The sequence below is a fragment of the Urocitellus parryii genome, chromosome 5 (assembly GCF_045843805.1).
Source record: "Urocitellus parryii isolate mUroPar1 chromosome 5, mUroPar1.hap1, whole genome shotgun sequence".
Lineage (NCBI taxonomy): Eukaryota > Metazoa > Chordata > Mammalia > Rodentia > Sciuridae > Urocitellus > Urocitellus parryii.
In genome coordinates, this window is record NC_135535.1 from 143,295,406 (window position 1) to 143,309,286 (window position 13,881).

A 13,881-nucleotide genomic window follows, 5' to 3' on the forward strand; every position below is an offset into this window, starting at 1 on the left:
CAAAATTATTGTAGCTTTTTCCAGATATTTAACACTTTATAGAAGGAAACAGATTAAACTATTAAAATTAATTCCCTCCATAGATAAGGCAATAAAATGACCAGCAATGTTAAATTTCTGTGGAAAACAATTGGTAAATGAATAGGATTTTTTAAAGGTAGAAATAGTCTCTATACTGGTAGACAAATAGAATTTAAAATGTTGTTCTTCAATATTATCCCACATAATGGAATTATGGTAATTTACCTCTTCCTCCTCATATTCCTCCTCAGCTTCACCAACCACCTCACCATATTCCTCCTGTCCAGCAGGTGGTAACAATCGACGTCGACTTCCATATTGAGGCATTTCATACCTGTAAAAGAAACTAAAAACCTAAGTATTTTTTTCCTGTGGTATATGTATAATCTACCATGAATGATCTCTGTTTTCTTCTTTTTCTTCACCATTCAGTCTACAGATATTATATAGCATCTATTAGGCTCCTTTTAAATTAGCTACAAAACTATAGGGTAAGAACTACTACCTGATGACCAAAGATTTTTGCCATAATGATACCCTGGAATAACAATAAAGAGAGTTGAGTTATTTTAGATATAAGTTTTGAGAGAATAGAATGAGAACAAAAGGCATAATGCTCCTTAATGAAGTGAATAATGTAAGACACAAAATATGTTCCTTCTGAAAGTACAATAGCTGATTCAGAACATAAAGTCTACATATTTACACTGAAGGTTTTTTCAAACATGGTTGACAATGGCTATACATTCTTCTGTTGCATTCCTTTAAGCAGTGAAGTGTACATGTGGAGAAATAACCTTTGAAATACTTGTTCTTGGATTCTTAAGTATGTTTTCCACCTTCTAATCATTTTTGATCAAAACTTTACCTAGACTGGTTTAAAAAATGTTAAGCATATCACATGAAGATAAAGGTGAATTTGGGAATTGAGCAAATATGTTTGACTTTTATTTCACATTTAAATAAATATAAATAATTTTAATACATTTCTAAAATTACAATATATGCCAAATAGAAAAATGCTTAAAACTTGATTGAAATTAAAGGTAAATACATTACTCATTTTTCAAACATAAAACTAATGAAATGACTTTGAAATAATAAATGCTAGCAAAAAAATCAATAAATGGCTTCCTATTATTTATAAATACTATATAAGATTCTGAATAAAAAAATCTGAAGATGTACCCATGCTCATAACTGTAATAATCTTGTCCATATTCCTGGCCAGGATCAATTCCAGACTCCATGGATAACTCCTATTGTTCAAAAAGAGAAATTGCATTTGAAAACAAATTCTTATCACAGTTCAGCTCGAAGTAAGATTTCCACACCTAGAATTTGATGATTCTGAAAATATTCCTGCCAAAATAACTATAATTAAAAGTGTTATTTAAACACATTCCTTTTTTGTTTGTTTTCTGGCCACAAGTACTCACAAAAAATAAGATTGTATAATTAGATTTTACTTAAAGGAAGAGGAAGTAACTTTTTCCTAATTAAAAATCTCAATATTTTCAAATGAGTATATTCACTTATTCCTGAATGACTTTTAAAATTACAAAAAGACAGTTAAACTTAATTGTATCTTCAATTACATTATTAATAGCCTTTGGAATTGACAAAAATTATAACATTATCTGTAGCATGTTTTCATCTTTCCACCAATGGTTTTCTACTATTCTCCCATTTATTTAAACTCTTTATGTAAAATTTTTTGATAATAATAATTTATACACTAATAAGAATCTGAGTTACTGTGTGATGTCTCCCAAGGATGTTTACATTTTAAGGCACTTAATGCTACTTCTGGATTTAAGACTTTTTAAAAAGTATTGTTTTACTTTGAGACAGGGTCTTGCTAAGTTGTCCAAGTAGGCCTCACTTTGACCTCCTCTTGTCTCAGCTTCCTGAATGGGAAGCTAGAATTGCAGGTATGCATTATTACACCTGGCGAAGGCCTTCTTTAAATGAAGGGATCCTGTCAACATTTCTACTTCTAAACTCCAGATTATACTGATTTTTTTCAACTATGTTCTTATAAAAATATTTTTCCTGAGGAATATATATTAGAATAATTTTCAACAACAATTAAATGTTAAATGTAATTTCCTTATATTTGCTTTTTAAATTCTGTTTTGACATGTTAAGAAATGACTAATCAAATTAAATTTGCAATAGAATAAGAGGATGAAAAAGCATAGCTATCTACAGGAAAATGGGTTGATATTTATGTAAGATTATATGCTATTCCTAAGAATTAATTTCCTTAATCCAAGTGTACTAATGAGATGGGAAAAAAATTGCCCTTCTCTGATACCACAATTACATCAATTAGGAAGTGTGGAAATTAATAGCCTGCAAGATAAGTATAGATAATGACTTTTATTTTTGCTAAGATTGGCCAAACTGATTTAAAAATATTGAATTATTTGCCATCAACCCTTAGAGAATGCCACCAAAAATATGGGTTTTTATTTTCTCTTGAAAAGCAGAAAGAGGGCAGCACAAATACCATGTTTCTACATGTCAAAGATCTAGATGGTATTATGGTAACCATATTCTCTCTTGGTTACTACACCATGCCCAACCATATTATTCAACCACACTATGCTACAACTATACTCATTATCATCTTAAATCTGCCACCTGCCTTTGTTTTGCATCTAATAAACTGCATTCTCTGGTTCCTATAGTTATTTAAAGTTTGTGACTCTTCTGCTCTACTAATAATCTACATAACAACTTTACAGTTTACAAATACTTTGAGCCAAATGCAGAGATATTCAATTATGATGTTAAAACTAGATCAGTTTGCCCATCAAAATTACAGAAATTACAAATAATAATAATAAGCAATACTATGTGTTGGGAGGAACATGGGATAACTGGGACCTTTATACAATTCTAGAGAGATGATAAATTGGTAAAATCCTCAGGAAAATGTCAATAATAGTAAAATATATGTATCCATCTTTCAAATAAATTCAATTTATAATTATATACCCAAGAGTATTATGTACACTTGTGCACCAAAATGCATTATTCATGACAGCAAAAAAATCAGAACCAATGCAAAAGCCCATGAGCTAAATGCACCACAATACAGGTGAATCTCTCAAACAGAATGATCAGCAAAAGAAGTCACATACACATAAAAAACACTGTATTATTCAGCTTGTATGTTCAAAAACAGACTAAGGTGTGTGCTACAAGCCAGTTGAGTGATTAGGAGAAGGGAAATCAGTATCTGGATGTCAACATAAAGGAGCTTCTAGAGATCTGGTAAAATGTGTTTGGGCATTCTTTATATGTAACCATATGAAAGGATTTGCACTTCTTTGTAGCTACAGGATTTATTTCAACAACAATAGCAACAAAAATAAGAAGCAGGAAATGGGATTGGATTAAGAAAGAACAGTAAGAAATTAAAACAAAGTAATAGTGTAGATTTAAGTTGTTCAAACTAAAAAATTGAAAAAAGATAATGATAACACAATGGTAAACTTACATTTTTGAGTCATCTAACAATGTAATACTTTCATTCTTTTAAAATGCACTAAGACTCAGAATCAATACATTTATACTTCTTGACCAATATGTCTTTAATGTAATATACATAGATTAAGACTTTCAAGTGGTTTTAAAGTAGAATTTTAATAAATTCTGATAATAATATATGGACATGTTCTTTTTTCCTAGAGAGAGAGTAAGGCTAGTTCTCCCTAACTACATTATATATCCAGCATCAATTACTTTGAAAGTGTAATAAAGCAGAGACAGGACTGGCATAGGTGCCCAGGAAACTCAGCAAGAGAGTCTTGACTCAGTCAGTCACTCTGCAGTGACTTAGCTGGAAAAAGAGGATAGAAATTAACAGAAAAGAGTGACTTGAACTATGCCTTTTGAATGCTTATGCAGCTCATGAATGAAGAGTAGAGAAACATCACTTCAAAAAAAGAAACCGAGGACTGTGCGCTGTGGTGCACTCTATTAACACCAGTGAGTCAGAAGGCTGAGGTAGGAGGATCCCAAGTACAAGCATAGACTGGGTAACTTAGCAAGACCCTGTCTTAAAATAAAAATTACAAAATACTAAAGAAGTAGTAGATGTAATAGCATTATCATGCCACTGGGTTTAATCCCTAGTACTGCAAAAACAAAAAGAAGGGGGAGGGGAAGTGAAGGGAAAGAGAGAGAGGAAAAGAGAGGAAATTAAGAAACTGGGGAAGGACCTAGTGACTGGTAAGACCCCTGAATTGACCTAAAAATTCAATGGAATGTTCCTCCTCTTTATGTACCATGCAGTCTCTTTTAGCATCTCTTTAGTTGGGAAATACTGAATTTTAGAAAATCATGCAAAATAATGTACTAAAAAATGATTTTATGGGTAGATCAAACATTTAATTTTATTTTAAAAATTAATATTTGTTGCTGATCAGAGAATATAAAGTTTATTTGGATCTTATTATTATAAACATCTATGTAAACCAAAACAACTATTATAACTATCATTTATTGAATTTCATCCTGCTACATTCCAATTGCTTAACTAGATATCAATATATTGGACATTACTACCAACATTTTTTAGAATATGAAATTGATGTTCAGGAGGATGCATATCTTGCAGGGCTTTTACAGTTAATAATTGGTGTTTAGACTTTAACCTTGAGTTTACTAATTCTATATTCTGGAAATTCTTCTCTTCATGTAAATTTTTGTTAAAAATCTTTAAAACCTGGATATCCCTGCCACCCAATCTCCAGATTATGATGACTAAATTCTAAGCAAGAAATGCCTCTCTTTAGAAAAGGTAGGATTCTGTTCTAAAGGAAAAGGACTAAAATGTTTATAAATGTAGCTTATAAAAAACTAAATTTATCACAAAGAAAAGTATTTTAAAAAAAGCACTACATTATTTTTAATTATGGCAATATATAGGCTGTTATACATAAATAATATGAATTTATTATATAAACTTGAAAATTTTTTTCACATTTCAGAAAAAAAAAAATATCACAGACACTGTGCAATACACATGTGCCCAAAGACAGTATTTTGAATCAGGACAGATGTTAGCATTCTTTCTTTAGGTTTTGCCTAATTTAGGTCTGACTTCAAGCATGGATCTGTTGAATCTCTATATACTTAGGTAAATACTGATCAGATACATGAATTGCTTCATTCAATGATGGCTTATTTTTAATTTTTTTTCAGTTTTTTTATAAACCTTTATTTATTTATATGTGCTGCTGACACTCAACCCCAGTGCCTCACTCATGCTAGGCAAGTATACTATCACTGAGCCCCAGCCCCAGCCAGATGGCTTATTTTTAATACAATATTATTTGCCTAATTTCTAGAGAATGATATTACACATATGGAATTTGAGTTATCAAATATGTTTAGCATTTCTCTGGAAATGAGTTTTTCTTTCTCTTGTAAAATTATACCATACTGGCAGCCACCCACTCTGTCTACATGTAAGATGAACATAAAAGTACTAAAGTCACATAAATATATTGTGAAGGTTTAATAAGGTTGAAAAGAAAATGAAAATTGATACCTCTGGTTTAAGAAGAGAAGGCCTCAGCAGTTGTTGTTGCTGCCAAAGGAAATTAAAAGAAAAAGATTTAGAAAATAATTCAGATGGGAAAAGTAGGTTATGGTTGAGAAGAGAGGGGAAAAAAAGGCTACAGCTTAAAACTGGTTACTTTGGGATTATGGCTCATTATTTATGTGACAGCTATCAAAAACATTAAATAATATTTTGGCTAATTCTCTATATTGGAACACTAAGTAATAAAGGATTCATTTGTTTAATTTCATAATTGTTTTAATTAACACCAAATTTAATAACCGTAACAAAAAAAATCTAGAAAGATTTTTTAAGTTTCAAAGCACAAAGAACTGTTTATGCTTCTAAGAGCACTTTAAGCATGATATAATTATTTTTAACAAGTTTATATTTGTTTTAAATTGTCCCTCTTTTTTTCTCTCCAGTCATATTAAATATAATCAGATTCATTGGGAAGAACAGTAGAACACATAGAATGATACAGTTGTAGTGTATTTGAGATCATATTCAAGACATGATACCCATTCCTTCTACTTTTTATCAAAAGTCAATGGTGTTTTTATACAAAGTCTTTTGTGAATAGGGAAATCATTCACAAATGGTTAGTTTCATGATGATTTAGACTTTAACAGGATGAGACCAAGACATAAAGTTTAAATTTAGGATTATCAACTCTTAGGGGCTTAATAATTATATCACACATCTTAAAGAAAGCACTGGAAAGGTGAGTAGAAGATTCTGGGAGATAATTCCATGAATGAAACATCTGTTGAACATGCACAATAAAGTAAATATTTAATTGAAGATTGGACATCTTATAATACAACTGTTAGTGAGTTAGTCTAGTTATGGTACTCATTTAAAGGTGAGGGAAGTTTTAGTTTGAGATGCTATAATCATGCCTGACACCTGAAATTCATACAGGCATTCAACTTGATTTCTATATAATATAGGATTTATGCATCCTAAAGTATAAGCCATTTAGGTCATATACTTATTTCTCTTGACCAAGAAGCTATATGTTAAATTTAACTGGGTTCTCAATAACTTCATTGTTAACATTAATTATAATATAGGGAGCCAAATGCTATTGATGAAAGTGCCAGGTATGTTCTCTGTAGACTGAGTCACAGTAATGCAGTAGAAAACTTAAATGTAGTAACAATCAGAATTTAAAATAAATAAGTCAAAGTCCATTCCAATATAGTGATAAGAAAAAGTTTTAGATTGGTATAAGACCAAACATTAAGCAATCCCATAATTTCTAAATTAGATTATAATATTAGAAAGATGAATTTAAGGGAGTATGACAATACTGAGCAATTGTAATTCAGGACAAATAAATTTATCCTTGAAAATGTAAGCAATTGATCTTTGTTTATCCATTGAACCATAGTCTTAAAACCTCAAAGAAGAGAAGCAACATTTATAAAAGAAAAGAAGTAGAACAGTTTATTTGCATGCTTTGGTTGAATTGAAGAAGAATAATCTTGCTTCAAAACAATGTATATTAGTCCTGCCTATTACACAAATAATCTCCCAGGAATCTTGATATAATACCATAAATCCCTTACCTCTGGTGCATAACCTCTCCTGAAAGGCAGAAATAAAGAAAGAAGAATTAAACACCCAGATTTTCAGATTAAATTATAGATAAGGGCCATTTAAAAGAATCTGAGTAAAATAGATAACTTTTACTAAACACTGCCTAAGTGGGAAATATATTTTGTGGCATGAACAAGAAAGGAAGACCAAAGTTTCATGCCTGAATTACTAAAAGCAGTTATCACCCCAAGCCCTCATTTTGTATGTACAACAACTATTTTATCTAAAAACTATTTTATCTAAATAGTGTATAGCAACACACATTTTTGACTCCGTTGTGATCAATTGGGATAATAATAATCCAATGTATCTCTGTTCTATATGAGCCTTGATCTATATAAAAAATATTCAGTGGGAGAAAGATGTGTTTTTTATATATGAAGAATATAGTGGGCACAAGATGAAAAATTATCTCCATAACTAGAGTTTCATCTTCCAAATGATGGCAAGGTATATATATTTGTATATGTCAACTTAGTTGTAAGAATAATGAATTCAAAATATTGACTACATTTTAAGGGTCAATTATATCATTACAATAAAGTCAAAATGTTAAATATAATAGCCAAATATTCACTAGTGCATAAATCTTAATAAAGTTCATGGACCACAAATTGGTGTAGTATTTGACCATACTTGAGAAAGAAAAAAGGGCACAGCATATTCAATGTGAATGTAAGTAATTATAAGAAATTTATATTTATTATAAATTGAATGATTAACCTAAATTATTAAATTGATGCTGTTGAACATACTATATGAAGTTAACATACTACTATAGTGAAGATTTATTAGGAATTCCAACCACACAACCTTTGTAAAATATTTTTTAAAAACTCCAAGGTCGTCATCAGATTAAAGTCTATTTATCTGAAAGCATCTTAAGTTTTTAACACACTGTTTGCTGAAACTGTTGGTGATAAAGTTAAGTTAATATATTATAAATACTACTTTTTTAAAGAGTTCTATAGTAAATTTTATAGAGTGCCTATATGTTTCTGCTAATATTTGTGGGAATGATCATCCTTCTAATGCTTTTAAAAATTTAGACATTTTCAACTTCCTTTCAATTTCTTTTAGAGAAAAATTAGAGAAAACTCATAGTCTGGTTTTAATAATAATAAATGAGCCATGAGAATCACACAAAAATACAAAAAAACCTAAACTTTATTTTCTACATATGTCAATTTCTATTCATTATCAATGTTTTCCATGAATAATGGACATAAAAAAATACTGTTTTCATTAATCTTTTTGTTGCCTTTCAGGTAGTTATTTATATGGCTTGGTTTAGCTCAAAGGAAGAAATAAAAGTGTTACAAAATAGAGTCAATGTTTATAATTCCCTGTATGTTTTCAAACCATGACTATTGATAGTTATAAAATCAGTAATATAATATTGATGCATTTTAATTTTAGCATATATTCAATGATATGTATTTTAAATAAGATATCTAATAGCTCCTTATATGATAATTGGACCTCAACAAATATACATAAAAATATTCCCTTTTTAGAGACTGGTTGTCAGGTTGTAGAAATTAGGTTATTGAGCTTGTATACTCAAATAATATTTATAGGTCTCATATTACAGAAGATATTTTAACTGATGTTTATGAGGAACTCAGAGAACTCCAAATGCAATGTGTCAATGAAATACTATTAAATATAAAACAGAATGAATGTTTCATTTGAAAACTATAAAATATTAAAGAATTTAGATTACACAAATATTAAAATATTATAGAAAAAGGCAATATAACAATTTAATAATGCTTAGGTCCTTACACAAAAATATTATTTGAATTTGTTATAATATTTTGTTGGTCACTAGTTAGAAATTTCAATATCAAGGAATTCTAAGTTTCACAAAAAGTTATATAAATTAGCTTAAAAATACACACACTCACATTAAATGCTCACATAATTGTGAAAAATACCTTGTCAGAGTCCGCCAACTAGCACAAGTTCTCATGCATATGACCAGCTGCCAACAAAAACTCCAACTGAAGTTTTTCAGTGAAAGAGAGAAAAAAATCAGGTTCAAGAACCCCAAGCAAGAAATTACTCTTGTTTCAGATGAAAAGAATCTGAAGCAGATGAGCTAATGAAAATAATTAAACTTAGATTTTTTTAAAAAATATAACCTTGTTAATTAGTAATGCCAGATCAAATTCTCAAAGAAATGTCAGATAATATCAGGGCTGAACAAATCTTTAAGATGGCAAAATGTAGGCCCCTCAAACTATGTGAATATATTTAATTAACTATCAAGCTTAACTTGAATGGAAGTTTCTGTTATTTCAAAGAAATAAGAGAATCTATGATAACAATCATAGATTATTTGAAATATTTCTGCTGTTTCTTGGAACATACATATAGAGCTAATTTACAAATGTACCTTTCTCTGGGCAGACATATCTTCTAAAATATTAAAATTCCAGAAATAAAAAAATAATTGTACTTCCATTCAAAAATAGGGATTTCCACTAGATGAAATTCATTCCACATGTTTTATGGGCAAAACAAAGCAATTACTTGATGGTCACATCCTATACATTATATACACATATACAGACATGCATATATATCATTGTATATAATAATATGTATATGCATGTATAAATATGAAATTGGGCTAAAATATGCTCAGTGAAGAATTTAGGAATATTTTCCTTAGTTTAACTAATATTTAGAAATTTAACAAGAATAGAGCTCTAAGATATTAACAACTAATTTATTTCCATAGTATAAATTTTTATCTTCTTGCTGAAAACAAGGAGCAAAAGGCCTAGATAAAACTGGTGATAGTTCACCAAATATAATACCACTTGATTTTGTATTTAAATTTAATATTATTTCATTTATTAAACTGGACATAAATATTTTCTTTGAAGGAGAATCTTTAAAATTATAATTAAAGAGATGATATAATAATGTGACAGAGCAAAATTAAATAGCACTTTAAACACTTGTGGGAACAATGAAATGTCTTACAAAAGTCAACATCTCAAGATTTATTTGCATTATAAAGAAAAGAAGGGAATGCACAATGAGAAATAAATAAGACAGCAATTGAAAAAAGTAAAAGATTTATCAAATTTATGAACATACTAGTAAGACAAAAGCAAGCCAGAGTAAAGGATGTTGTTAAAAGAAAACAGATGACTACATATTATAGCACCTGGGGTTTATTTTGAAACAACTAAGCCTGTTATCCCCTACAGTTATGAGTACATAGCATATTACTTTGGAAGTATTTCTTCCTAGCAAATACATAGGCTTCAAGAGAACAAAACAAAAAAAGAAAAACAGAATATATGGTATGACTTTTAGCTTATTTTTAATAGGCTATCTTTTCCTGGAACATTCATATGAAACAATGATCAAAAAGTAAAATGAAAGCATCAACATAATAAACAATCCTTTTTGTGAGGTTGGGTATCTAACTTTCTTGCCCGTATCTCCCCATCAAAAACAGATTAAAATTACTTACTTTTCAAATAAATGTAGGACAAATAATGCTACTTTGTAGTTAAGAAAATTAAGGTAAATCTACTACATGAGTTAGTAGTGATGAAGTTAATAATCTTTTAAATTAAAACTATGGAAAAAACAGCATTGCATTGAGTTTGGGGTAAAACAGTAGAATCTTCTTTGATGTTCAAATTTGATGTTCAGCTTGAAGTTATGATCAACAAAAGATTCACAGTTAAAATAGGAAAATCAACATTACAGTGCAGTAGATTGACTGTGCGATTGTTTTTCAATTCCCTCCACGGTATTGTTTGAATTCTCCTGGTTTTGTTCAGATGTGATTCCCATATTTGTTATCTCTGAAGTGCAAGAAGTTTGAAGTTTTGAGATGTTTGTGGGTGGACGGTTCTTTTGTATTTGACTGTACATGTTAGCTATTGATTTTTCAAGTTCTGCTAAGTTTTTAATATGTTTGAGGATGCCTTTTGGTTCTTTTTGAGGGTCTGTCTTACACACTGATTTTGATGTGGATAGGTGCATTGTAGCAGCTTTGATTTCCTTGGCAGGAGTTATATATGTAGTGCATTTAATATCTGGTATACAAACACCCTCTGTGGATAGAGCTGAAGCTGAAGGAGGCCGTGGGCATGGAAGAGGAGGAGGTGGTGGAGGTAGAGGAGGAAAGGGGGGTAGAGAAAAAGAAGCAGGGGAAAAAACAGTAGGAACAGAACGAGGAAGAGGTGGAAGAGGAGGAGGATTACAAGGAGGAGGAGGAGGAGGAGGAGGAGGAAAGGAAAAAGAAAAGGGAGTTAGGACAAGAGAAGGAGCAGGGGGAGGAGGAGGAGGAAGAGGAGGAGGAGAAGGAGGGGAAGGAGACAAGACAGAGATGTTACATGGATGGGGAAGATTTTCAAAAACGTTCCTTTTAGTTTCAATATCCAACATACACGGGGGTGTCTGTCTCTTAAAGACTGAAGAATTTGAAACGCAAGAGCTTGCAGGAGAAAGTTCCAAAGAGCATTCAGTAGGAGAAGTGATAACATCAGACTCTGATTTGAGTTCCACACTTCTTGAAATAGTTGGCAAAGTGGAGAAAGAGAGGTGAGACCAAGAAGAAGAAAATGAAGAGTCTGAAGCTAGAGATTTCAATTGTTCTGTTTCTTTCATAGCCAGTGGTTCACCTTGCCTTATTTCTTCTCTCTTGGTCAGATATGTATCTTCAGTTGTAAACAATGGATTACTACTACCATTTTTGTAGGAGTAGGTTCCATTGCTTTTATTTTCAGCTTTTTGCCAGGTGTTCTGCCATTGCATGAGATCTATGGTTTCTGCTCTGTTTGGAACCTTCCTCATCAGTCTCCTAGGTAAGCTGACTGGCTGGTTCCACATCCTCTCAATCTTTTCTCTTGGGCCCCTCAGGGACTGACTCTTGACTTGTGTTTCCACTAAAAATGGGTCTTCAAAATCTGTTCTCAAGGAAATGTCTGAATGTGTTGATATTGGACCTATCTTTTCCTTATAAAGGGGGTTATAAGTACTTAAGCCGTCCTTATCAGATAGAAATGTGAATTTTCTTGGAGACTTCTGTTGGTTGTTTTTAAGTGATCCATCTACATGAGCTGGCTTGTGAGCCTCAATGGTATTGGAAGAAAAGGGCATCACAACTTGCTGATTTGTCCTGTCTTCTGAGAGTGAGTTATTTCCCCTGCTTTGTTGAAAATGGTAGAGAAGGAAAAGACTTGAAAGAAAAGAAGATAATGAAATGTAAGGAAACAATCTGTGACAGCTTTCATGAGAAAGATGTTTTTATGGTTCTCATTACTACTTCAAAATATAAAATGCCAAACAACACTAATTTACTGAAGCAAAACATTACTTTCAAATTCCTATTCTCAAAAAGACAAGGCAGTAAAATCTTGAGAGTTGGGAGTAGCATAAAAAAAAATTATTAAAAAAGATGTCAGTCTCTAGACTGCTTTTTTTCCCCCAACCCAGTTAGTTTGATACAGCAAAGTATCCAGCTCTTCACATAACAGTTCACTCATGGATAAATCACAATGCTCCAAATTAAAGACAAGCAACTTGGCCTTTGATTCTGTATCCTTGTCCTTGTTGAGGATGCTCAGAGCTGACAGTTATGCATAAAAGATCCTTGGCTGTATCTGAATCAGTATATCTCCACTATCCTTCATCTCGATAATTCTGGCCTAGAGCTAAAAGTACTCTGATTTGTGAGAAATTTTGCAAAAGAATACAGAAAGGGATATTTTATTTTTCAGATTATGAGAATAAACAGTCCACAAACACAGAGGGAGACTTCTCACAAAATTCAAAATCACATTTGAATTTATGCTATGATCCTGAAGAGAGATGATTTTCTTGTTTAAATTTTAACTTAATTTTAAAACATTATAAATAATGCCAATTGGCTGAGGAGCTGCTGGTATTTCCTTCATTTAATTTTTAGAAAAGACTTCCCTTATTGAGAATATTTACGTTAAAATTATATGGCTTTAATGTCATTGAAGATTTGCTCCTCTGTAAATGGTGAATCATAGGTAACTTTGAGATATAAACAAATTTGGAAAAGCCAAAGAACACAAATTAAGTGCCTTTATTGAAAGCTTGGGGACCTTCCTCCAGAAAGTTTGGGTAGTAGAGTTTAAATTTGTCTCTAATTAGGGTTTACTCTCCAGTGCAAACAGAATACCAAATTTATTTTAGTAATTGTTTAATATTTACATTCCATTAAAAATGGAAATAAAAGGGGGGATATTTTGAATAAGAACTAAATAGCCACATTGAAAAATCAAGGTAATAGTTTAGGCAATAAAATGATGTATAAAGCTAAAGTTGTTAACATGTCATGTGGCAAAAATACACAAGTTCTAAAAAGAATGCTACGTGATGGACCTAGAGTTTCAGCCCCATCTGAGTGATTCAGAAAGTTCTGACAATTTGGAATAATCTGGCAGCCAACACTTTTATGTTTTCTGATATTGGAGAGACATTTTTAAAGTATGTAAAAATTCATTTAACTGCACATTACTTGGTCATTGCTTTTGTGGACAACTGGTCTTGATTTGCTCTCTCTTGGACAAAATGATCTAAATAATGATATCACATAATTTATAATTTAAGGGAATCTATAAATATTTTTGTATTCAATTAAAAACAAAGATAGCTTGAAAGCCAGG

At 31.0% G+C, this 13,881-nt stretch overlaps 1 protein-coding gene across 17 annotated transcripts in view; it reads right to left on the minus strand.

Annotated features, from left to right (window-relative positions):
- Pcdh15 (protocadherin related 15) overlaps positions 1 to 13,881 on the minus strand; it is a 716,528-nt gene that overhangs the window by 3,559 nt on the left and 699,088 nt on the right. For 9 of the 17 annotated variants that reach the window (XM_077799351.1, XM_077799350.1, XM_077799352.1 and 6 more), the window contains one exon: positions 10,940 to 12,422. In XM_077799351.1, the coding sequence (XP_077655477.1) occupies positions 10,940 to 12,422 (1,483 nt within the window). Of the gene's footprint in view, positions 1 to 242; positions 356 to 1,209; positions 1,281 to 5,590; positions 5,630 to 7,176; positions 7,196 to 9,147; positions 9,214 to 10,939; positions 12,423 to 13,881 lie in introns of those variants that run through there. The other 8 variants (XM_077799359.1, XM_077799360.1, XM_077799361.1 and 5 more) reach the window with 4 other exon arrangements.